Source organism: Manis pentadactyla, chromosome X, assembly GCF_030020395.1.
Source record: "Manis pentadactyla isolate mManPen7 chromosome X, mManPen7.hap1, whole genome shotgun sequence".
In the NCBI taxonomy this organism is placed as follows: domain Eukaryota; kingdom Metazoa; phylum Chordata; class Mammalia; order Pholidota; family Manidae; genus Manis; species Manis pentadactyla.
This window is the reverse complement of record NC_080038.1, coordinates 62017333-62042383: the sequence shown is the minus strand read 5'-3', so window position 1 is coordinate 62042383 and position 25051 is coordinate 62017333. Positions and strand designations below refer to the sequence as shown.

The following is a 25051-nucleotide window of genomic DNA, read 5'->3' as shown; positions in this document are numbered from 1 at the left end:
AGTACTTTTTATTTATTATGTTTCAAATATTAAGTATAACAGGTAAGGCCAAGCAGCTATTTCAGCAGAGATGTCGCTTTGCATTTAGTTACTTATCACTACAGGTGCATTATATTTACCATCGTATCTAAAAGACTTGTTTTGACACTGAAAGTTCTGTGGTCAACACATATTGAAGTAAAATCAACATGAAAAGGTCATAATTCTTTAAGATTAGCTAAACATAGCAGAGAAATACAATCCTTCAATAGAAGTAGTTCTATATAATTTAACAACACATGTAGCAACAATTTAAATCTTTGATCACTAAGTACAATAGTGAACATAGAGATGACTGTCCCCTTTTAAGATGATGATTGCTATGTCAATCTCTATTGTTCTACACAGTCAAACATTAAAAGGTGTATACACATACAGACTGAAGAAAATAGCCCATTGACAAAAGACAAAATGATTACTTGAACTAGGCTTTGATGCAGGAAATTACAGAGAGATGAAACAACTTCAATTAATATGTTCAAGACTTTACTGAAAAAGGTGCATTCCGGGACACATGGGAAATTTTAGCAGAGAGATGAAAACTATAAGAAAGAATAAAATGGATGTGATATTAAAAAACATACTAACATATATGTCCTTTATTACATTGAGGTAAATTCCTTCTATAACTGGTTTGCTGAGAGTATTTATCATGGAAGGGTGTTCAATTCTGTCTAATGTTTTTTCTGCATCTATTGAGATGATCAAATAATTTTTATTATTCAGTCTGTTAGTGTGGTGTATCACATTAACTGACTGAGTATATTGAATCATCTTTTCATTCCAAGGATAAATCTTACTGTGTAATGGTGTACGATCCTTTTAATGTGCTATTGAATTTAGTTTGCCAGTAATTTGTTGAGGATTTTTGCATCTATGCTCATCAGGGATATTGGCCTGTAGTTTCCTTTTCTTACAATGTCTTTGTGTGGCTTTGGTGTCAGGATAATGCTGGCCTTATAAAATGAGTTTAGAAGTATTCCTTCTTCTTCACATTTCTGGAAGAATTTAAGACAGATTGGTAGTTCTTTAAATGTTTGGAAGTGAAGCTATGTGGTCCTGAAATTTTCTCAGTTGGGGTGTTTTTGATTATTGATTCAACCTCCTTACTCATTATTGGTTTATTCAGATATCCTATTTTTTCAGGATTCAGTTTTGGTAGGTTTTATATTTATAGGAATTTATCAATTTATTCTAGGTTATCCAATTTGTTGGCATATAACTGTTCATAGCAGTCTTTTATGATATTCTGTATTTCTCTTGTAAGGTCTCTTCTTTCTGGTTTTTTCATTTGAGTCCTCTCTCTTTTTCTTATTTAGACTAGTAAGGGGTTTGTTAATTTGTTTATCTTCTCAAACAACTAACTTTCAGTTTTAATGATTTTCCTATTGTTTTTCTATTCTGTATTTAATTTATTTCGGCTCTTTATTATTTTCTTCCTTATGCTAATTTTTGGATTCGTTTGTTCCTTTTCTCATTCCTTGAGGTATAATGTTACTTTATTTAAGATCTTTCTTCTTCTTTAGTGTAGGGATTTATCATGATAAACTTCCATCTTAGAACTACTTTTCTTTTATCTCATAAGTTTTGGTATTTTATGTTTTCACTTTCATTTGTCTCAATAAATCATTATTATTACTTTTTTAATTGAAGTATCACTGATACACAATCTTATGTTGGTTTCTAATATATAACAGAGTTGTTCAACAGTTACCCATATTATGAAATCCTCATCCCCTCTAGTGCAGTTACTATCTGTCAACATAGGAAGATGTTACAGAATCATTGGCTCCATGCTCCATGCGGTAATACCATCCACATGACCAACTTATATTATAATGGCATTTGTCTCAAGAAATTTTAATATAGGCCATATATGAAAAGCACATAGCTAACTTCATACTCAATGGTGAAAAACTGAAAACTTTTCTTTAAGATCAGGAATAAAGCAAGAATACCCACTCTCACTACTTCTATATAATGTAGTACTTGAAGGTCTAGCCAAAGCAATTGGGCAAAAAAAAGAAATAAAAGATACCCAAATTGGGAAAAAATAAGTAAAATTATCTCTGTTTTCAATGACATGATCGAATATGTAGAAAACCCAAATAGGCCAGAAGAAAGAACTGTTAGATATAATAAATAAATTCAGTAAAGATGCAGGATATAAAATGCATATGCAAAATCTATTGCATTTCTATATTTACAAAAAGCTATCTTGAAATTACAAACAATGCTATTTATATTAGCATAGAAAAGAATAAAATTTTCAGAAATAAATTTAATCAAAAAGGTGAAAGACTTCTATGTTGAAATTACAAAACATCAACGGAAGACATCAATGTTCATAGACTGGAAGACTTGATATTGATAAAAAGTCTATACTACCCAAGAAAATCTACAGATTCAATGCAATCCTTATCAAAATCCCAATGGCATTTGTTAACAGAGAAAAAATTATCCTAAAATGCATATGGAACCACAAGGAACCTAAACAGACAAAGCAATCTTGATAAAGAAGAACAAAGATGACGGTATCACATTTCCTGATTTCAAAACATATTATAAAGCTATAGTAAGTGAAATAGTATGGTGCTGGCATAAAGTCAGACATACAGATCAATGGAATAAAGAGCCCCAAAATGAACCCATGCATATTCAGGTCAACTGATCTTTGAGAAGGGTGAAAAGAACACACACTGGGAAATGGATTGTCTTTTCAACAAATGATGCTGAAAAAATTGGATATCCACATGCACAAAAATGAAATTGGAAACTTATCTTACACCATACATAAAAATCAACATAAAAATGAATTAAAAACTTAAAAATAAGACATGAAACTAAGAAGTCTAGAAGAGAATAGGGGCAGAGCTTCATGACATTGGTTTAAAACAATGCTTTCTCAGACACCAAAAGCACAAGCAAAAATGCAGAAATAGACAAGTAGGACTACATCAAGCTAAAGAGCTTCTGCACAGCAATGGAAACAATCAACAAATTAAAAAGCAACCTACAGAATGGGAAAAATATGGGCAATCCACATATTTTATAAGGGATTAATATTCATAATATATAAAGAACATTAGCAAAAATGCAAATAATTCTATTTTAAAATGGGGAAAGGGCTTGAATAGACATTTCTCCAAGCAAGACATACAAACGGCCAAAAGGTATATGAAAGACACTTGATATCACTAATCAATATGGAAATGCAAATCAGAACCATGGTGAGAACTTCACACCTGTTAGGATGGCTATAATTAAAAAGACAAAAACCAACAGATAACAAGTGTTGGTGAGAATGTGGAGAAACTGGAATCCTGTACACTGTTCGTGGGCAAGTAAAATGGTGCAGCTACCATGGAAAACAGTATAAAGGGTCTTCAAAAAATTAAAACTAAAACTACTTTATGATACAGGACTCCTACTTCTGGGTATATATCCAAAAGAATTGAAATCAGGATCTCAAAAAAATATCCACACTCCCATGGTCAAAGCAATATACTTTTAATTCATTTTATTATCATTAATCTACAAGTACATGAAGAACATTATGGTTACTAGATTCCCTCCTTCACCAAGTCCCCCCCTACAAACACCATTGCTATCACTGTCCATCAGCGTACTAAGATGCTGTAGAATCACTACTTGTTTTCTCTGTGTTGCACATCCCGCCCTATGCCCCCCCCTAAACTATACATGCTAATCGTAAGGCCCTCTTTCTATTTCCCTGCCCTTATCCCTCTCTTCCCACCCATCCTCCCCAGTCCCTTTCCCATTGGTAACTGTTAGTCCATTCTTGGGTTCTGTGATTCTGCTGCTGTTTTGTTCCTTCAGTTTTTCTTTGTTCTTATACTCCACATATGAGTGAAATCATTTGATACTTGTCTTTCTCCGCCTGGCTTATTTCACTGAGCATAATATCCTATAGCTCCATCCATGTTGTTGCAAATGGTAGGATCTCTTTTTTTCTTATGTCTGAGTAATATTCCGTTGTGTATATGTACCACATCTTCTTTATTCATTCATCTACTGATAGACATTTAGGTTGCTTCCATTTCTTGGCTATTGTAAATAGTGCTGCAATAAACACAGGGGTGCACCTGTCTTTTTCAAACTGGAGTGGTGCATTCTTAGGGTAAATTCCTAGAAGTGGAATTCCTGGGTCAAATGGTATTTCTATTTTGAGCTTTTTGAGACACCTCCATACTGCTTTCCACAATGGTTGAACTAATTTGCATTCCACCTAGAAGTGTAGGAGGGTTCCCCTTTCTCAGCAACCTGGCCAACATCTGTTGTTGTTGTCTTTAGGGTGGTGGCGATCCTTACAAGTGTGAGGTGATATCTCATTGTGGTTTTAAATTTCATTTCTCTGATGACAAGCGATGTGGAGCATCTTTTCATGTGTCTGTTGGCCATCTGAATTTCTTCTTTGGAGAACTGTCTGTTCAGCTCCTCTGCCCACTTTTTAATTGGATTTTTCACTTTTTGTTTGTTGAGGTGCATGAGATCTTTATATAATTCGGATGTCAACCCTTTAACAGATCTGTCATTTATGAATATATTCTCCCATACTGTAGGGTACCTTTTGGTTTTATTGATAGTGTCGTTTGCCGTACAGAAGCTTTTCAGCTTGATATAGTCCCACTTGTTCATTGTGGCTTTTGTTTCCCTTGCCTGGGGAGATATGTTCATGAAGAAGTTGCTCATGCTTACGTCCAAGAGATTTTTGCCTATGTTTTTTTCTAAGAGTTTTATGGTTTCATGACTTACATCCAGGTCTTTGATCCATTTCGAACTTACTTTTGTGTATGGGGTTAAACAGTGATCCAGTTTCATTCTCTTACATGTAGCTGTCCAGTTTTACGAGCACCATCTGTTGAAGAGACTGTCATTTCCCCATTGTATGTCCATGGCTCCTTTATCATATATTAATTGACCATAAATCTTTGGGTTAATATCTGGGGTCTCTATTCTGTTCCACTGGTCTGTGGCTCTGTTCTTGTGCCAGTACCAAACGGTCTTGATTACTGTGGCTTGTAGTAGAGCTTGAAATTGGGGAGTGAGATCCCCCCAACGTTATTCTTCCTTATCAGGATTACTTTGGCTATTCGGGATCTTTGGTGTTTACATGTGAATTTTTTAACTATTTGTTCTACTTCATTGAAGAATGTTGTTGGTAATTTGATAGGGATTGCATCAAATCTGTATATTGCTTTGGGCAGGATGGCCATTTTGATGATATTAATTCTTCCTAGCCAAGAGCATGGGATGAGTTTCCATTTATTAGTGTCCTCTTTAATTTCTCTTAACACTGTCTTGTAGTTTTCAGGGTAGAGGTCTTTTACTTCCTTGCTTAGGTTTACTCCTAGGTATTTTATTCTTTCTGATGCAATTGTAAATGGAATTCTTTTTCCTGATTTCTCTTTCTATTAGTTCATTGTTAGTGTATAGGAAAGCCACAGATTTCTGTGTGTTAATTTTGTATCCTGCAACTTTGCTGTATTCCAGTATGAGTTCTAGTAGTTTTGGAGTGGAGGATTTAGGTTTTTTAATGTACAAAATCATGTCATCTGCAAATCAAGACAGTTTGATTTCTTCTTTACCAATTTGAATTCCTTGTATTTCTTTGTTTTGTCTAATTGCCATGGCTAGGATTTAAGTACTATGTTGAATAACAGTGGGGAGAGGGGGCATCTCTGTCTTGTTCCTGATCTCAGAGGAAAAGCTTTCAGCTTTTCACTGTTCAGTATGATGTTGGCTGTGGGTTTATCATATATGGCCTATATTATATTGAGGTACCTGCCCTCTATACCCATTTTATTCAGAGTTTTTATCATGAATGGTTGTTGAATTTTGTCGAATGCTTTTTCAGCATCTATGGAGATGATCATGTGGTTTTTGTCCATCTATTTGTTGATGTGGTGGATGATGTTGATGGATTTTCAGGTGTTGTACTAACCTTGCATACCTGGGATGAATTCCACTTGGTGATGGTGTATGATCCTTTTGATGTATTTTTGAATTCGGTCTGCTAGTATTTTGTTGAGTATTTTTGCATCTACGTTCGTCAGGGAGATTGGTCTGTAATTTTCTTTTTTGGTGGGTTCTTTGCCTGGTTTTGGTATTAGGGTGATGTTGGCTTCATAGAATGAGTTTGGGAGTATTCCCTCCTCTTCTATTTTTTGGAAAACTTTAAGGAGAATGGGAATTATATCTTCTCTGTATGTCTGATAGAATTCCGAGGTAAATCCATCTGGCCCGGGGGTTTTGTTCCTGGGTAGTTTTTTGATTACCATTTCAATTTCTTTGCTGGTAATTGGTTTGTTTAGATTTTGTGTTTCTTCCTTGGTCAGTCTTGGAATGTTGTATTTTTCTAGGAAGTTGTCCATTTCTCCTAGGTTTTCCAGCTTCGCAGCATATAGGTTTTCATAGTAGTCTCTAATAATTCTTTATGTATCTGTTGGGTCCGTCATGATGTTTCCTTTCTCATTTCTGATTCTGGTGATGTGTGTTGATTCTCTTTTTCTCTTAATAAGTCTGGCTAGCGGCTTATCTATTTTATTTATTTTCTCAAAGAACCAGCTCTTGGTTTCATTGATTTTTTCTATTGTTTTATTCTTCTCAATTTTATTTATTTCTTCTCTGATCTTTACTATGTCTCTCCTTCTGCTGACTTTGGGCCTCATTTGTTCTTCTTTTTCCAATTTTGATAACTGTGATGTTAGACTATTCATTTGGGTTTGTTCTTCCTTCTTAAAATATGCCTAGACTGCTATATACTTTCCTCTTAAGACTGCTGTCGCTGTGTCCCACAGAAGTTGGGGCTTTGTGTTATTGTTGTCATTTGTTTCCATATATTGTTGGATCTCCATTTTAATTTGTTCGTTGATCCACTGACTGCTTTGGAGCGTGTTGTTAAGCCTCCATGTGTTTGTGAGCCTTTTTGCTTTCTTTGTACAATTTAGTTCTAGTTTTATACCTTTGTGGTCTGAAAAGTTGGTTGGCGGAAATTCAATATTTTTGAATTTACTGAGGCTCTTTTTGTGGTCTAGTATGTGGTCTATTCTTGGAGAATGTTCTATGTGCACTTGAGAAGAATGTGTATCCTGTTGCTTTTTGGTGTAGAGTTCTATAGATGTCTATTAGGTCCATCTGTTCTATTGTGTTGTTCAATGCCTCTGTGTCCTTACTTATTTTCTGTCTGGTGGATCTGTCCTTTGGAGTGAATGGTGTGTTGAAGTCTCCTAAAATGAATGCATTGCATTCTATTTCCTCCTTTAGTTCTGTTAGTATTTGTTTCACATATGCTGGTGATCCTGTGTTGGGTGCATATATATTTAGAATGGTTATATTCTCTTGTTGGACTGAGCCCTTTATCATTATGTAATCTCCTTCTTTATCTCTTGTGACTTTCTTTGTTTTGAAGTCTATTTTTCCTGATACTAGTACTGCAACACCTGCTTTTTTCTCCCTATTGTTTGCATGAAATATCTTTTTCAATCCGTTGACTTTTAGTCTGTGCATGTCTTTGGGTTTGAGGTGAGTCTCTTGTAAGCAGCATGTAGATGGGTCTTGCTTTTTTTATCCATTTTATTACTCTGTGTCTTTTGATTGGTGCATTCAGCCCATTTACATTTAGGGTGATTATCGATTGGTATGTACTTATTCCCATTTCAGGCTTTAGATTCATGGTTACCAAAGGTTCCAGGTTACTTTCCTTACTATCTAAGAGTCTAACTTAACTCACTTAGTATGCTGTTACACACACACACTCTAAAGGTTCTTTTCCATTTCTCCTCCTTTTTCTTCCTCCTTCATTCTTTATATGTTAGGTATCAAATTCTGTACTTTTTGTCTGTCCCTTGATTGACTTTGAGGATAGTTAATTTAATTTTGCATTTCCTTTGTAATTAGCTGTTCTACTTTCTTTACTGTGGTTCTGTTACCTCTGGTGACAGCTATTCAACCTTAGGAACACTTCCATATATAGCAGTCCCTCCAAAATAGACTGTAGAAATAGTTTGTGGGAGGTAAACTCTCTCAGCATTTGCTTATCTGGAAATTGTTTAATCCCTCCTTCAAATGTAAATGATAATCTTGCCGGATAAAATAATCTTGGTTCCAGGCCCTTCTGCTTCATGGCATTAAATACATCATGCCACTCCCTTCTGGCCTGTAAGGTTTCTGCTGAGAAGTCTGATGTTAGCCTGATGGGATTTCCTTCGTATGTGATCTTCTTTCTCTCTCTGGCTGCTTTTAACAGTCTGTCTTTATCCTTGATCTTTCCCATTTTAATTACTGTGTGTCTTGGTGTTGTCTTCCTTTGGTCCTTTGTGTTGGGAGATCTGTGGATCTCCATGGCCTGAGAAACTATCTCCTTCCCCATATTGGGGAAGTTTTCAGCAACTACCTCCTCAATGACCCTTTCTATCCCTTTCTCTCTCTCTTCTTCTTCTGGTATCCCTATAATGCAAATATTGTTCTGCTTCGTTGGTCACACAGTTCTCTCAATATTCTTTCATTTTTAGCGATCCTTTTTTCTCTCTGTGCCTCAGCTTCTTTGTATTCCTCTTCTCTAGTTTCTATTTCATTTATTGTCTCCTCCACCATATCCAACCTACTTTTAATACCCTCCTTCGTGCTCTTCAATGATTGGATCTGAGACCTGAATTCATTCCTGAGCTCTTGGATGTCTTTCTGTACCTCCATTAGGATGTTGATTATTTTTATTTTGAACTCCCTTTCAGGAAGAGTCACGAGGTCCATATCATTTAAATCTTTCTCGGGAGTTGTATTAATAATTTTACTCTGGACAAGGTTCCTTTGGCATTTCATGTTTGTATACGGCACCCTCTAGTGCCCAGAAGCTGTAGTCTCTGGAGCTGCTCAGCCCCTGAAGCAATGTCGGGCGTTGCAGGGGAGCGGTACTGGTGCCTGGGAGGAGGAAAGAGCGGTTCCCCGCCTCCCGACTGCTGTGCCTGTCTCCACTGCCTAAGGCAGTGGGCCGGGCACACAGGTATAAGTTTTTGTCCCAGAGAAGCCGGATATGGATCCCTGCTTTCCACAAGTGGCCAGAATCCCAGTCTCCCCAGGAACTCTTCCTGTATTAACTTTACAACCCAATAGTCATGCGAATCTCACGAAAGCACCATGAAATGTAGGTTTGTGCTCCCAGAGCAGATCTCCGGAGCTAGGTATTCAGCAGTCCCAGGCCTCCACTCCCTCCCTGCTCTGTTTCTCTTCCTCCTGCTAGTGAGCTGGGGTGGGGGAAGGGCTCGTGTCCCACAGAGCCACAGCTCTGGTATGTTACCCTGTTCGGTGAGGTCTGCTCTTTTCTCCTGGTGTGTGCAGTCTGATGCCATCCTCTTTCCTGTTGCTCTCTCAGGATTAGTTGTGCCAACTATATTTTCTAATTGTATCTAGTTTTAGGAGGAAGCCTCTGTCTCTCTCCTCTCACACCACCATCTTTAATCCAATCTCTTCCTGTTTGGTCATTGCAGTATTATTCACAATAGCCAAGATGTTAAAGCAAACTAAATGTCCATCATCAGATGAATGGATAAAGGAAGTATGATATATACACACAATAGAATATTATTCAGCCTTAAAATAGGAAATCCTGCCATATGTGACACCAGAGATAAACATGAAGGACATTATGCTAAGTGAAGTAAACCAATTACAGAAGGACAAATAAGGATGATGATTCCATTTCTGTTAGGTACCTAAATTAGTCAAATACATAGAAGCAGAGAGTAGCATGTTGTTTTCCATAGACTGGTGGGAAGGGGCAAATGAGCTGTTTCTAATGGGCATGAAGTTTCAGTTTTGTAAGAGGATTAAGTTCTATAGACCTGTGCAACCTGGTGCTTTCTAATGACACTGTACTGTGCACTTAAAGATTTGTTAAGAGAGTAGATCTAATGCTGTCTTAGCATAATTAAAAAAGAAAAACTTTGAAAAACCACTTTGTAAATCAACCAATCTTAAAATAATTTTAAAATTTTATGTAAAATTTAAAAAGATATCTCAGGCATGGAAGAAACCCCACAGTAACAGAGATGAAGTGTGCCTTTAACTGAGTCATCAGTGAACTTGAAGATAAATCAATAGAAATTGCACAAACTGAAACACAAAGAGAAAAATAAGACAAATCAGAAGAGTATTCAACCAAGAGCTGAGGAACAATATCAGTCATATATATGCAAGTGGAATCACAGAAGACTAAAAAGAGGGAGAATGGGCCAAAAATAATGGCTGAGGGTTTTAGAAACATAACAAAAGACACAATACTACACATCCAAGATGTGTGGAAAGTGCCAAGCAGGATACATACTATTAAAAAGCACAGAAACACATATTCAAAATTTTTAAAATCAGAGGTAAAATCCTGAGGGCAGTCAGAGAAAATGACATAATTCTTGAGAAATCAAAGATAGTAATTACAGCCTAGTTCTCATTAGAAACTATGTAAGTCAGAGGACAATGGAGTGACATCCTTAAAGTATTGAAAGAATAAAAACAAAACCAAAAAATTGCCATTCAGTATTTTATGGCCAGCCAAACTTATCTTTCAAAATTAATGTGAAATAATTTTTTAGACAATGAAAGTTGAGAGAACTCATTACAAGAATATCTGCACTACACTAAATGTTAAAGGAATTTCTTCAGGCAGAAGACATATGCTCAGACAGAAACTTGTAATTACACAAAGAAATGAAGATCTTTGGAAATGGTTAAAATGAAGGTAAATATAAAGGACATATTTTTCCCCGTATTTTAAAGTGCATCAACTCTCTGAAGCAAAAAGAGATGCATTCTGGTTTCAGATAAGATGGAGACCTGTACTTCATCCTGTCTTTCCCAATAAATGCAGCTATAAAGCCTAGACAGAATGCATGGAGCAGCTATTTTAAGACTGTGGAAAGGTAGTAGTAGGAGGCAGATTGGGAACAAGACCAGAATCTGAAGCACCACGAAACTGGAGGTGAGTTTCCTGGCTTTTCCTCCGGTAATCCTCAACCTGAAGTCAAGACAACTCAAAACTCAAATGTGAGTCCAAGGCACAGAAAAAGGCCTCTTATTGGTTTGGTTTTTAAAAGGTATGACATTTTATTTTACATAAGAAAAGGTATAAACTGAGTGCTTTCCTTTTCAAACTGGGGAAGAGTTAATGATCACATTTGTGTTTTTCATGATGCCCTAGGAAATGGGCTACTCAGAGATAACATATAAGGAACCACTTTCCATTTTCTCCAAAGAAGGTTACTTGCTCTGCAGAGGAGTTATTCCTAATGGTGTACAAATATTTTTTGGAGGAATAATTTCAAATATACTTGAAATTGACATTCATGTTTAAAAATACTATTAATTTCACTTTCACAGCTGAGCTTTGCAATCAGTACCAGGCTTTATGAAATAACATACATATCTAAAACAGAAGGTAAAAAAAAAACATTAAACAGTAATCAGACACTTCCCCACAGCAATTAAAACTGATTTCCACAGCTGATTTATGCATTATCTAGTTTTTAAAATTACACTCAGTATCCCAATGTCTTTTTAAAAGAACAATGAACAAAGGTTAAAGAAACAGACAAAATAATATAATAATCAAAGCATGTAATATATCCAATGGGGATCACCAAATCAACATTATTTTCCATTGGGAGGGGTTATAATACATTCGTTTTTATCTATCTTTTGTTGTTACTCTTCTCTCTGTTTCATAAATGGGGCTCATTCCCAGAGTCAGCTTGCTGTGACACTCATTTGAGCTCAGTTGTTAACTTTTTTACTTCTAAGAATACTCAGGAATACATGGTTCCCAGAAGCCTGGGCTGTGCAACTTTACGAAAATGTACGCAGATGAGTACACACACACACACACACACACACACACTTTAAATATATTTAACCTCAAAGAAATGGCTCATGTTTCCTAAGATGCTGCTTACAGATTGATAAGCCTCCTAAAAAAGGCTTTTGGTGGCCTGGGATTTGGTCTGGAGCTCACAAAGAGGAACACTGAAAATGCCACAACCTTCCCTGAAAGATAGGGTCAGGGGGCCAGTCAGGACAGCTATCTTGTGCATATTACTGGGATGACTGCACTGCACCCTCATTTACTACCATGGATAATTCTCCATTCTCAAAATTGAAGGTACTGATGGCACTGGAAAGGTAATTGTGAGGAGTAAAAGAAAAATGGCACTGGAAAGGTAATTGTGAGGAGTAAAAGAAGAATAGCAAGAGAAATTTTGTCCACAGAAACAGCAAGTTTGGTAATTAAAGTAGAAATATATGGAGTACATATTCATTTTTTTCAATGTAAGTTGATCAACAAACACTAGAGTGGGTTTCCCGGTTGCTTTTTGAGGAAATATATCAACTACTATTGTCTATAACCAGGGAACCTACTTACTGTTTTGAATACAGTGGAGAAATCTATTCTTCTGCACTTAGTAACCTGCAAAAGGAGTTAAGAAAAATGTTTTTGACTGTTTAGTTGATCAGAGATTTCCAAAGCTACTTATTTGTGGCTAAAAATACTACTAAAAACTCTACCAACCCTCAGAAGGGCCACAGTTTCCTCTTCTTTTTCTATTCAGTAACAAAATCACCACCCACCAAAAGAAAAAAATCCCAAGAAAATTAAACCAAAAGAATACCAATTTGATTCCTATTAACCTATCATGGAAAGCCTGGGAGTCACTGGCTAACAATCTCTAGATGGGGTTTTATGGAGCCCTGGAGAGTTTGCAAAAGCAAGAACACAATAAAAGTGCCTGTTGCCCACATGGCCAATTCCAGTGGGGTGCCAAATTATCCTATCTCCCTAAGATTTGTGGGATTCTTCTGTTCTCTTTGAGGCAATTGTGGGGATGGTGGCAGTGGCCTTGCAAAGGCAATGTTGGCTGAATGGCACTGCAAACCCCCAATACTAAGAGAAATACTAGTCTTAATGTGGCTATGACACTGGAAACAATCTTGTCAGGGCAACTCAGTTGGAACAGATCTCTGGTTTAAATACGAAAATGCAAGAGGTGACTGGTACATAGGAGGCATGTGGGCTTGGGAGAGAACCATCAGAATTAATATCAAATTCCTTTGAGCAGATGCACTCAAGGCTGCCATGGAAGTACTTATTTTTGAGAAATGCAGGGTATGCTTGTTCAGTGGAAGAGAGAACAGGTTATATCTTTTATGTAAAAGTGTTAAGTTTAGTAACCACTTTGACATAACATTACCATCATTGCCTATTTCTAGCATTAAAAGTGGTTACTAATAGTGGGAATCAACAATGAATATGCACTATCAGTGTACATTTCCACTGAATTCAGTTGTATAAGTTACTTTAAATGCAATAGACACCTCTTCTGGCTAATGGGCAGGGACTGTTTTTATGTACTCAAGAGTTTGCTGAGAATAAACAATCAACATTTCTACTGGAAATCTATAGATGCCTGCTGTGTCCTGTAGCACTTGCATTACAAAGTAAAATGAAATTTTAACTCAAGTCCAAAGAGTCACATGACTCATATCTTCTTAGACCCTGTTTACTCCTTGAAGAGGTGAAAATAGTAGGAAAATGTTAATTAAGGCAGTCATGAATGCATATTGGTGGGTGAGATGCTCTGCCCACCTTTGTGAAGCAGTTTAGAATAAGAACTCTGGAAAGGACCAAAAGTATATATAGCAAGTGATCAACCCTTACATGCTTAGACTGCACAGATACGTCATACTCTGATTACAAGGGAAGGACCCTTTATGCCTTGGTGATTCCTGCCCTGCTTACCTCAGTCTGCTTAGGATGCAATGCCTGAGGAACTACAGGGCTTGGGAGAATATATTAAGGTTTTTTTTTAATGAACATATGCTGATTTATGTTTAAGGAGAAATAATTGCCATGAATCCCAAAGAAAAACATCCTCAGACATCATGGCTATGAAATGGAGAAAGCTGAAAAACTACAGAGCAAGAGGATTTGAGTAGGGAGGGGGCAGGGGGAGTGCCTGACCCCAAGTATCTGGCTGAGGCATATAGCTAAGCAACTGTAGCAAAAGGGCTTAGAGGGAGCCTTGATATGCTGGTGGGGATGTAACCAACGGCCAAATGTCTTATGGGTACTCAGTGCGGGGGTGGGGGTGGGGGGGTGGGGATTACTTGAAGGAAAATCACAAAAGAATCTCCCATGGCTCTGGGAATACCTTGGAGTGCCAACAGCTCTGGATGGATCATTACCCTGCATACTAAATGGGCCTGGGAGCTCTTCATCTTTGTTATGAAAACCAAATAGCTAGTAAGAGATTTGTGAGTAGTAGAGGGAGAGAACTGTGCATTAGGAAGGAGCTCCAAAACTGCTAAATTTCAACCACTTAAGAGCTAACCTTAAAAAAACATTCAGACCAAAAAAGTCACAAATCCAAATGCAAGGAGGCTTGGCCTACAGCCAAGCTGGTTGCTACCTTTGCTTTTTGTGGAAGCAGTGGGATGACACTTAGCAGGCTATGGAGTCCTGCTGGGTTCTCCAGGCTTTGCCACCATGTTCCCCTATCCCCCTTGAGAAGCAAGGTTTTTCTGTATAGGATTGAGGAAGTTAAAGCTGCCCAAATGCCAGTTGAGAAACTAAATAAATTTCAGTAATGGTGCCTTAACCACGAGGTAAGTCAAGGAAGTAAACCCCAATGTTCAAAGTCCTTGTAGGGAAGGTGTATCTTTCTATCACTCTATGTTTTATATAGAAGAAAATTTTTTAACAGAAAATAAACATTAATAATCTTTACATAAACTAAACAAGGTTTGAAGCCAGCTAAGTGACATTCCCTAGCCAAGGCCCAATGGAACAGGTGAGGCTGAGTAATTCTTTCTTTTTTAATTGAAGTATAGTTGATCACAATACCACATTGGTTTCAGGTGTACAACATAGTGATTCAACAACCACACAAACCAGAAAATGCTCAGCATGACAAGGGCAGTCACCATCCAGACATTACAATACCATTGACCATATTTCTCATGCTCCATACCTTACCTCCATGACTTACCTACTTTATAATTGAAAATATCTTTATCCCTCCATTCCCTGACTGCAACCACATCTGTTCTCTGCATGTTTGACTCTATTTTATTTTTTAGATTCCACATGTTAGTGAAATCATGATATTTGTCCTTTGTGTGACTTATTTCACTTAGCATAATATCCTCTCAGTCTATATACATTGTTACAATACAGATTGCATTCTTTTTAATGGCAGAGTAATATTCCATTAATATATGTAACATCTCTTCTTTATCCATTCACCTATCAACAGACACTTTAGATTGCTTCCTACACATTTTTCAGTCAGATTATTTGTTTTTTTGGTCTCAATTTTTTTGAGTTCTTTATATTTTTAGGATATTAACCCTTATTGGAAATATCATTTGTAAATATATTCTCCCATTCCGTAGGTTGCCTTTTCATTTTGATGATGGTTTCCCTTGCTCAACAGAAGTGTTTTTTTTTTTTAACATGGAATGCTTCACAAATTTGTGTGTCATCCTTGTGCAGGGGCCATTCTAGTCTTTGCATCATTCCAATTTTAGCATATGTGATGCTGAAGCAAGCAAGCACTGTAGCAGCTTTTTAATTCAATGCAGTCCCACTTCCTTATTTTTGCTTTTGTTTCCCTAGCCTGGGGAGATACATCCAGAAACAATTTGCTAATGCCAGTGTTCAAGAGTTTACTGCCTGTATTTCCTTTTAGGAGTTTTATGGTTTCAGGTCTTATATTTAGGTCTTTAATCTATTCAGTGTTTATTTTTGTGTCTGGTATAAAACAATTTCATTCTTTTGCATATAACTGTCCAGTCTTCCTAGAACTATTAATTGAAGAGACTATCCCCCATGTATATTCTTGCCTCCTTTGTCATATGTTAATTGACCATGTAAGTGTGGATTTATTTCTGGGCTCTCTACTGTGTTGTGTTGTTCCATGTATCCTTTTTTGTGCCAGTAAAATACTGTATTGTTTACTGTAGCTTTGTAGTACAGTTTGAAATCAGGGAGGGTGACACCTCAAGCTTTGTTCTTCTTTCTCAAGATTATTTTGGCTATTCAGGGTATTTTCTGGTTCCACATAATTTTTAGGATTATTTGCTCTAGTTCTTTGAAAAATGTCATTGGTATTTTGATAGGGATTGCATTGAATCTGTAGATTTCTTTGGATAGTATGAACATTTTAACAATATTAATTCCTCCAATCCATCTTCAAATTTTTCCATGAATGTCTTGTAGTTTTCAGAGTACAGGTCTTTCACTTCCTTGGTTAAATATATTCCTAAGTATTTATACTTTTCTATGTAATTGTAAATGGGACTGTATTCTTAATTTCACTTTCAATTTTGTTATTAGTATATAGAAACACAAATTTATGTACGTTGATTTTGTATCCTGCAACTTCACTGAATTCAATTATTAAGTCTAATAATTTTTTGTTGGAATATTTAGGGTTTTCAACATATAGCATCGTGTCATGGGCAACCAGAGACCTGTTTACTTCTTCCTTACCAATTTGTACAAATTTTACTTATTTTTCTTGTTTAATTGCTGTGCCTAGGAATTCCAGTACTATGTTGAATAAAAATGGTGAGACTAGGCATCCTTATCTTGTCCCTGATCTTAGAGGAAAAGCTTTCAGCTCTTCACCATTAACTATAATTTCAGCTGTAGGTTTGTCATATATGATTTTTATTGTGTTGAGGTACGTTCTCTTTGTACCCACTTTGTTGAGTGTTTTTATGATGAATGGATTTTAAATACTGTGAAATTATTTTTCACATCCATTGACATGATCATATGGTCTTTATCCTTCCTTTGGTTAATGTGGTGTATAACACTGAGCTATTTGCAAATGTTGAACAATCCTTGCATTCCTGAAATAAATCCTTTGGTGAATGATCCTCTAAATGTATTTCTGAATTTGGTTTGCTAAAACTTTGTTGAAGATTTTTGCATCTATGCTCATCAGGGATATTGGTCTGTAATTTTCTGTTTTTGTAGTGTCTTTGGTTTTGGTATCAAGGTAATGTTGGCTACATAGAATGAATTTAGAAGCATTATTTCCTCTTCAATTTTTGGGAATAGTTTGAAAAGAATAGCTATGAAATCTCCTTTAAATGTTTGGGAGAATTTACCTGTGAAACTATCTGGTCCTCATATTTTGCTTGTTGGGAGTTTTTTGATTACTAGTTCAATTTCATTACTAGTCATTAGTCTGTTCAGATTTTCTATTTCTTCTGGGTTCATTCTTAGAAGATTATGTGTTTCTAGGAATTTATTTATTTCTTCTAGGTTGCCCAATTTATTGGCATATAATATTTTCATAGTAATCTCTTACAGTCCTTTCCATTTCTGTGGTATCAGATATAACTTCCTTTTCATTTCTGATTTTATTTATTTTATTTCTCTTTTGTTATTGATGAGTCTAACTAAAGGCTTATAGATTTTATATTTTAAAAGAACAAGCTGTTAATTTCATTGATCTTTGTATTCTTTTAAGTCCATGTTTCATTAATTTCCACTTTGATCTTCCTTATTCCTTCCTTCTACTAACTTTGGGCTTTGTTTGTTCTTCTCCTATTTCCTTTAGGTCTGGGTTTTTTTTGTTTATTTGAGATTTTTCTTGTTTCTTGAGGTAGGCCTGTTTTGCTATATACTTCACTCTTAGAACTGTTTTTGCTGTGTCCCAAAGATTTTGAATTGTTGTATTCATTTTCATTAGTCTCCAGGTATTTTTTATTTCCCCTTTGATCTCTTCATTGACTTACTGGTTGTTTAGTAGCATGTTGTTTAGCCTTCATGTGTGTTTTTTCAATTCTTTTCTTGTGATTTCAAGTTTCATACTATTGTGGTTGGAAAAGATCCTTGGTATGATTTCAGTCATTATAAATTTATTGAGACTTCTTTTGTGGCCTAACATGTGATCTATTGTGGAGAGTGTTCCATGTACTTTTAAAGAATATGTCCTCTGCTGTTTGGGGATGTAATGTTCTGTACATACATGTTATGTCCATCTGGTTTAATGTTTCATTCAAAGTCACTTTTTCCTGATTGATTTTTTGTGTGGATGACCTATCCATTAACATAAGGGGGGTAGTGTTAAAGTCCCCTACTATTATTTTATTCCTGTCATTTACTCCATTAAAATCCATTCATGTTTGCTTTATAGATTTAGGTGCCACTCTGTTAGATGCACAGATATTTACAGTTGTTATAAAATATAAACAAACCAACTAGTAATGAAATTGAATTCATAATCAAAAAGCTGCTTTGTCATTATTTAATATCCTTCTTTGTGTCTTGTTATAGTATCTGTATGATATATGTCTATTTTGTCTGATATAAGTACTGCTGCCCCAGCATTTTGTAAAAATTTCCATTTGTGTGGAATGTTTTTCCATCCCTTCACTTTCAGTATGTGTGTATCTTTAGGTCTGAAGTCAGTCTTTTGTAGGCAGCATATAGATGGGTCTTGTTTTTTTTATTTATTTTTTATTCATTCAGTTACCCAATGTCTTTTGACTGGAGCACTTGTACATTTACATATAGAGTAATTGTAGATGAGTGTGTATTTATTGTCATTTTGTTAAATGTTTTCTAGTGGTTTTGTTGTTCTCTGATTCTTGTCTTACTCTCTCCCCTTATGTGGACTGAATTTCTTTAGTGTTATATTTGGATTCCTTTCTCTTTATTTTTTGTATATCTATTATAAGATTTTGTTTATGTTACCATGAGTTTCATATATGATACTCCACGTATATAGCAGTGTGTTAAACTGATATTGCTTAAGTGCAAACCATTCTAACACCATTACATTTACTTATCTCCACCACATTTTTTATATATGATGTCTTATTTTATAGCTTTGTATTTAGTGATTCCCTTAATTTTATAGAAATAATTGATTTTACTACTTTGTTCTTTTAACCTTCATAGTAGCTTTTAAATGATTGTTTTACTACCTTTACAATATGTTTGCTTTTACCAGGGAAAATTTTTTCCTTGCACAATTTTCTTGCTCCTAGTTGTGGCCTTTTCTTTTCATCTTAAATAAGTTCCTTTAGTATTTCTTTTAAGGCCTGTTTAGTGGTGATGAACAAATTTAATTTATGTTTGGGAAATTCTTTATCTCTTCTTCAGATCTTAATAATAACTTTGCTGGATAGAGTATTCTTGGTTGCAGGTGTTTTCCTTTCAGCACTTTGAATGTATCATACTGCTCCCTTCGGCCAGTAGAGTTTCTGCTGAAAGAACAGCTGATAGCCTTATATAACTTGTATGTAACTTGTTGCTTTGCTACTGCTGCTTTTAAAATTTTCTCTTCACTTTTAATCTTTGATATTTTGACTATCATGTGTCATGGAGTGGACCTCTTTGGGTTCATATTGCTGGAGGTTCTGTGTAATTCCTGGATCTGGATGCCTACTTTCTTCCCCGGGTTAGGTAAGTTTTCAGATGTTATTTCTTCATATAAGTTTTTCATCCGTTTCTCTCTTCTGTCTCTTCTGGGACTCCTACAATGTGAATGTTGTCCTCAAGGCCCCTTAACCTTTCCTCATTTTTAAGTCCTTTTTTCTTTTTGTTGTTCAGGTTGAGCATTTTCCATTATGCAGTATTCCTGATTGATGATCTATTCTTCTGCATTCTCTAATCTGCTGTTGATTTTCTCTAGTGTACTTTTCATTACATTTATTGCATTCTTCAACTCTTATTGTTTCTTTTTAAAACATTTTCTTTCTCTATTGAACTACTCCCAGAGTTCATCCACTCTTCCCTCAAGTCTAGTGAGTATCTTTATAACTATTTCCTTGAACTCTACCAAGTAGATTGCTTAACTCTGTTTCATTTATTTCTTTTTGTGAAGTTTTGTCTTGTTCTTTTGTTTGGAGCATATTCCACTGTTAACTCTTCTGTTTCACTTTCTGAGTATGTTTATATGAAATAGGTGAAACAACTACCTGAACCAGTCTTGAAGGAGTGGCCTTGTGTAGGAATGTCCCATGGGTAGATCGTGTGTCCCTGGTGGCATTGGCTGGTTGGCTGGAGGCCAAGTGAGTGTAGCCCTGGAGTGTCCTGGTGTGCACTTGGCTGAGGAGCACCCTGGTGGGGCAGCAAGGGGTTCAAGGGGCATGGACCCATGGAGGTCTTTTTACTGGGCTGTGGGGCACTGTGGTGGAGTGGTCAGGGGTCCAAGAGGTGTAGACCTAGTGTGTCCTAGTATGTCCTAGGCCAAGAGGCACCAAGAGCCCAAGGGATATGGACCCAGGGAGTACCCATGTGTATTCTGCCAGGAGGTGCACAGGTATGGTGCCTTGGGACCTATGGGGTACAGACAGGGAGAATGCTGGTGTGCACTGGGCTGGGAGTCACCCTGGAAGGAACCCAGTAATTCCGACCCATGCTAATGTGGCTCTTTAGGCTCCATGTAAGAATTTGTCAGGAAATGCCACCTACCAGAAAGTCACACCACAGCTTCCATTAGAGAAGTTAATCAAATACCTAAAGCCAGAAACAGTTTTCTGTGCTCCAAAAAACATTGTCTTCCATGATTAGCTTTCTGTAGCTCCACTGAAACATGGGGAATGAAAGGGTAAAAGAAGAGTGTTGCTCTCCCCTTTCTCTTCTCCTAGGTCTAAGAACTTCTTCTCTAATGTACATAATCTTTCTTTTCTGTCATGCACGGAATGAAAGTCACTATTTGAATAGGCCACTGAAATGCAATGAAAACAAAATATGCGAAGAATAATTCCATACATAACTGAATTTTCAAGCAGTGAATGAGGAACCAAGACTCTCCATAGTAGTATGGCATGTGAATACACCATGATGGGAGGTGGAGGGTGTACTGGGGATAATGTTCTCATAAATTAGACATCATTATTGTTTCATACACCCAATGTTTAGATTTACCCATATGTTTTAACATTCCATACTTATAACTCAAATTTTCCAAGTGGGATCATTTTTTCTGTTTTGTAATGTACATCATTTGAAAGGTTGTTTTTAGGAAGGATTTATTACTCATAAATTTTCTCAGCTCTATGCCTGATATCTTTATTACGCTAATTGGTTTTTGTGGATATAAATTTTAATTTGGCACTTATCTAATAGAAGAGGGATCAGTTGCTGTATGGCCCTTGAGCTAAGACTGCTTTTTCAATTTTGAAAGCACTGCGAAACACTACCACTAACAACAAAAATGAGGACCATGTCACAGATTAAAAGTCAAGGGATGGAAAAAGATATTTCATGCAAACAACAGGGAGAAAAAGTAGGTGTTGCAATACTAGTATCAGACAAAATAGACTTCAAAATAAAGAAACTAACAAGAGATAAAAAAGGACATTACATAATGAAAAAGGGCTCAGTCCAACAAGAGGATATAACCATTATAAACATATATGCACCCAATAAAGGAGCACCAATATATGTAAAACAAATAGTAGCAGAATTAAAGGGGGAAATAGAATGCAATGCATTCATTTTGGGAGACTTTAACACACCACTCACTCCAAAGGACAGATCAACCAGACAGAAAATAAGTAAGGACACAGAGGCACTGAACAACACACTAGAACAGATGGACCTAACAGACATCTACAGAACTCAACATCACAAAGCAACAGGATACACATTCTTCTCAAATGCACATGGAACATTCTCCAGAATAGACCACATACTAGGCCACAGAAAGAGCCTCAGTAAATTCCAAAAGATTGAAATGCTACCAACCAACGTTTCAGACCACAAAGGTATAAAACTACAACTAAATTGTACAAAGAAAGCAAAAAGGCTCACAAATACATGGAGGCTTAAAAATATGACCCTAAATAATCAATGGATCAATGATCAAATTAAAATGAAGATCCAGAAACATATGGAAACAAATGACAACAAAAACACAAAGCCCCAACTTCTGTGGGATGCAGCAAAATCAGTCTTAAGAGGAAACTATATAGCAGTCCAGGCTTATTTAAAGAAAGAAAAACAATCCCAAATGAAAAGTCTAATGTCACAATTATCAAAATTGGAAAAAGAAGAACAAATGAGGCCTAAGGTCAGCAGATGGAGGGACATAATAAAGATCACAGAAGAAATAAAATTAAGAAGAATAAAACAATAGAAAAAAATCAATGAAACCAAGAGCTGGTTCTTCGAGAAAACAAACAAAATAGATAAGCCTCTAGCCAGACTTACTAAGAGAAAAAGAGAATCAACACACATCAACAGAATCAGAAACAAGAAAGGAAAAGTCACGAAGGACCCCACAGAAATACAAATTATTAGATAATACTATGAATACCTATATGCTAACAAGCTGGAAAACATAGGAGAAATGGACAACTTCCTAGAAAAATACAACCTTCCAAGACTGACCTAGAAAGAAACAGAAAATCTAAACAGACCAATTACCAGCAACGAAATTGAATCAGTAATCAAAAAACTACCCAAGAACAAAACCCCCGGGCCAGATGGATTTACATCAGAATTTTATCAGACATACAGGGAAGACATAATACCCATTTTCCTTAAAGTTTTCTAAATAATAGAAGAGGAGGGAATTCTCCCAAACTCATTCTATGAAGCCAACATCACCCTAATACCAAAGCCAGGCAAAGACCACAAAAAAAAACCAAAACTAAAGACCAATATCCCTGATGAATGCAGATGCAAAAATACTCAACAAAATATTAGCAAACCGAATTCAAAAATACATCAAAAGGATCATACACCATGACCAAGTGGGATTCATCCCAGGGATGCAAGGATGGCACAACATTCAAAAATCCATCAACATCGTCCACCACATAAACAGAAAGGACAAAAACCACATGATCATCTCCATAGATGCTGAAAAAGCATTCGACAAAATTCATCATCCATTCATGATAAAAACTCAACAAAATGGGCATAGAGGGCAAGTACCTCAACATTATAAAGGCCATATATGATAAACCCACAGTTAACATCATACTGCACAGCAAGAGGCTGAAAGCTTTTCCTCTGAGATTGGGAACAAGACAGGGACGCCCACATTCCCCACTGTTATTCAACATAGTACTGGAGGTCCTAGCCATGGCAATTAGACAAAACAAAGAAATACAAGGAATCCAGATTGGTAAAGAAGAAGTCAAACTGTCACTACTTGCAGATGACATGATATTGTACATAAAAAACCCTAAAGACTCCACTACAAAACTACTAGAACTAATATCGGAATTCAGCAAAGTAGCAGGATACAAAATTAACACACAGAAATCTGTAGCTTTCCTATACACTAACAATGAACTAATAGAGAAATCAGGAAAACAATTCCATTCACAATACCATCAAAAAGAAAAAAATACCTAGGAATAAACCTAACCAAGGAAGTGAAAGACCTATACCCTGAAAACTACAAGAGACTCATAAGAGAAATTAAAGAGGACACTAACAAATGGAAACTCATCCCATGCTCCTGGCTAGGAAGAATTAATATTGTTAAAATGGCCATCCTGCCCAAAGCAATATACAGATTTGATGCAATCCCTATCAAATTACCAACAGCATTCTTCAATGAACTGGAACAAATAGTTCAAAAATTCATATGGAACCGCCAAAGACCCCAAATAGCCAAAGAAATCCTGAGAAGGAGAATAAAGTGGGGGGTATCTCGCTCCCCAACTTCAAGCTCTACTACAAAGCCACAGTAATCAAGACAATTTGGTACTGGCACAAGAAGAGAGCCACAGACCAGTGGAACAGAATAGAGACTCCAAACATTAACCCAAACATATATGGCCAACTAATATACAATAAAGGAGCCATGGACATACAATGGGGAAACAACAGTCTCTTCAACAGATGGTGCTGGCAAAACTGAACAGCTACCTGTAAGAGAGTGAAACTGGATCACTGTCTAACTCCATACACAAAAGTAAATTCGAAATTAATCAAAGACCTGAATGTAAGTCATGAAACCATAAAACTCTTAGAAAAAAATATAGGCAAAAATCTCTTGGACATAAACATGAGTGACTTCTTCATGAACATATCTCCCAGGGCAAGGGAAACAAAAGCAAAAATGAACAAGTGGGACTATATCAAGCTGAAAAGCTTCTGTTCAGCAAAGGACACCATCAATAGAACAAAAAGTTACCCTACAGTATGGGAGAATATATTCGTAAATGACAGATCCGATAAAGGCTTGACATCCAAAATATATAAAGAGCTCATGCACCTCAACAAACAGAAAGCAAATAATCCAAAGGGAGGGACAAGGGTGGGGAAAAAGAAAGGGGGCATTATGATTAGCATGTATAGTGTGTGTGGGGCACAGGGAGGGCTGTGCAACACAGAGCAGACAAGTAGTGATTTTACAGCATCTTACTACGCTGATGGACAGTGACTGTGAAGGCATATGTTGGGGTGACTTGGTGAAGGGAGGAGCATAGTAAACATTATGTTCTTCATGTAATTGTAGATTAATGATACCAAATAAAAAAATTAAAAGAAAAATAAAGGGCAGAGGATCTGAACAGACAGTTCTCCAAAGAAGAAATTCAGATGGTCAACAGACACATGAAAAGATGTTCCACATTGCTTGTCATCAGAGAAATGCAAATTAAAACCATAATGAGATATCACCTAACACCAGTAAGGATCGCCATCATCGAAAAGACAAACAACAAATGTTGGAGAGGTTGTGGAGAAAGGGGAACCCTCCTACACTGCTGGTGGGAATGTAAATCAGTTCAACCATTGTGGAAAGCAGTATGGAGGTTCCGCAGAATTCTCAAAATAGAAATACCATTTGACCCAGGAATTCCACTTCTAGGAATTTACCCTAAGAATGCAGCACTCCAGTTTGAAAAAGACAGATGCACCCCTATGTTTATCGCTGCACTGTTTACAATAGCCAAGATATGGAAGCAACTTAAATATACATCAGTAGATGAATGGATAAGGAAGATGTGGCACATA

General features: G+C 36.4%; 1 protein-coding gene and 1 non-coding gene across 12 annotated transcripts in view; both read right to left on the bottom strand.

The window, feature by feature from the left end:
• EDA (ectodysplasin A) overlaps positions 1-25051 on the bottom strand; it is a 642485-nt gene that overhangs the window by 245845 nt on the left and 371589 nt on the right. For 5 of the 11 annotated variants that reach the window (XM_036932441.2, XM_057495635.1, XM_057495636.1 and 2 more), the window contains exon 2: positions 12470-12514. The exons of 5 other annotated variants lie outside the window; for them this stretch is intronic. In XM_036932441.2, the coding sequence (XP_036788336.2) occupies positions 12470-12514 (45 nt within the window). Of the gene's footprint in view, positions 1-12469; positions 12515-13511; positions 13611-25051 lie in introns of those variants that run through there. One more of the 11 variants, XM_057495646.1, reaches the window with a different exon arrangement.
• Positions 15554-15661, bottom strand: LOC118935822 (U6 spliceosomal RNA). The gene has a single exon (XR_005034008.1). It is a non-coding gene; the product is annotated as a U6 spliceosomal RNA (small nuclear RNA).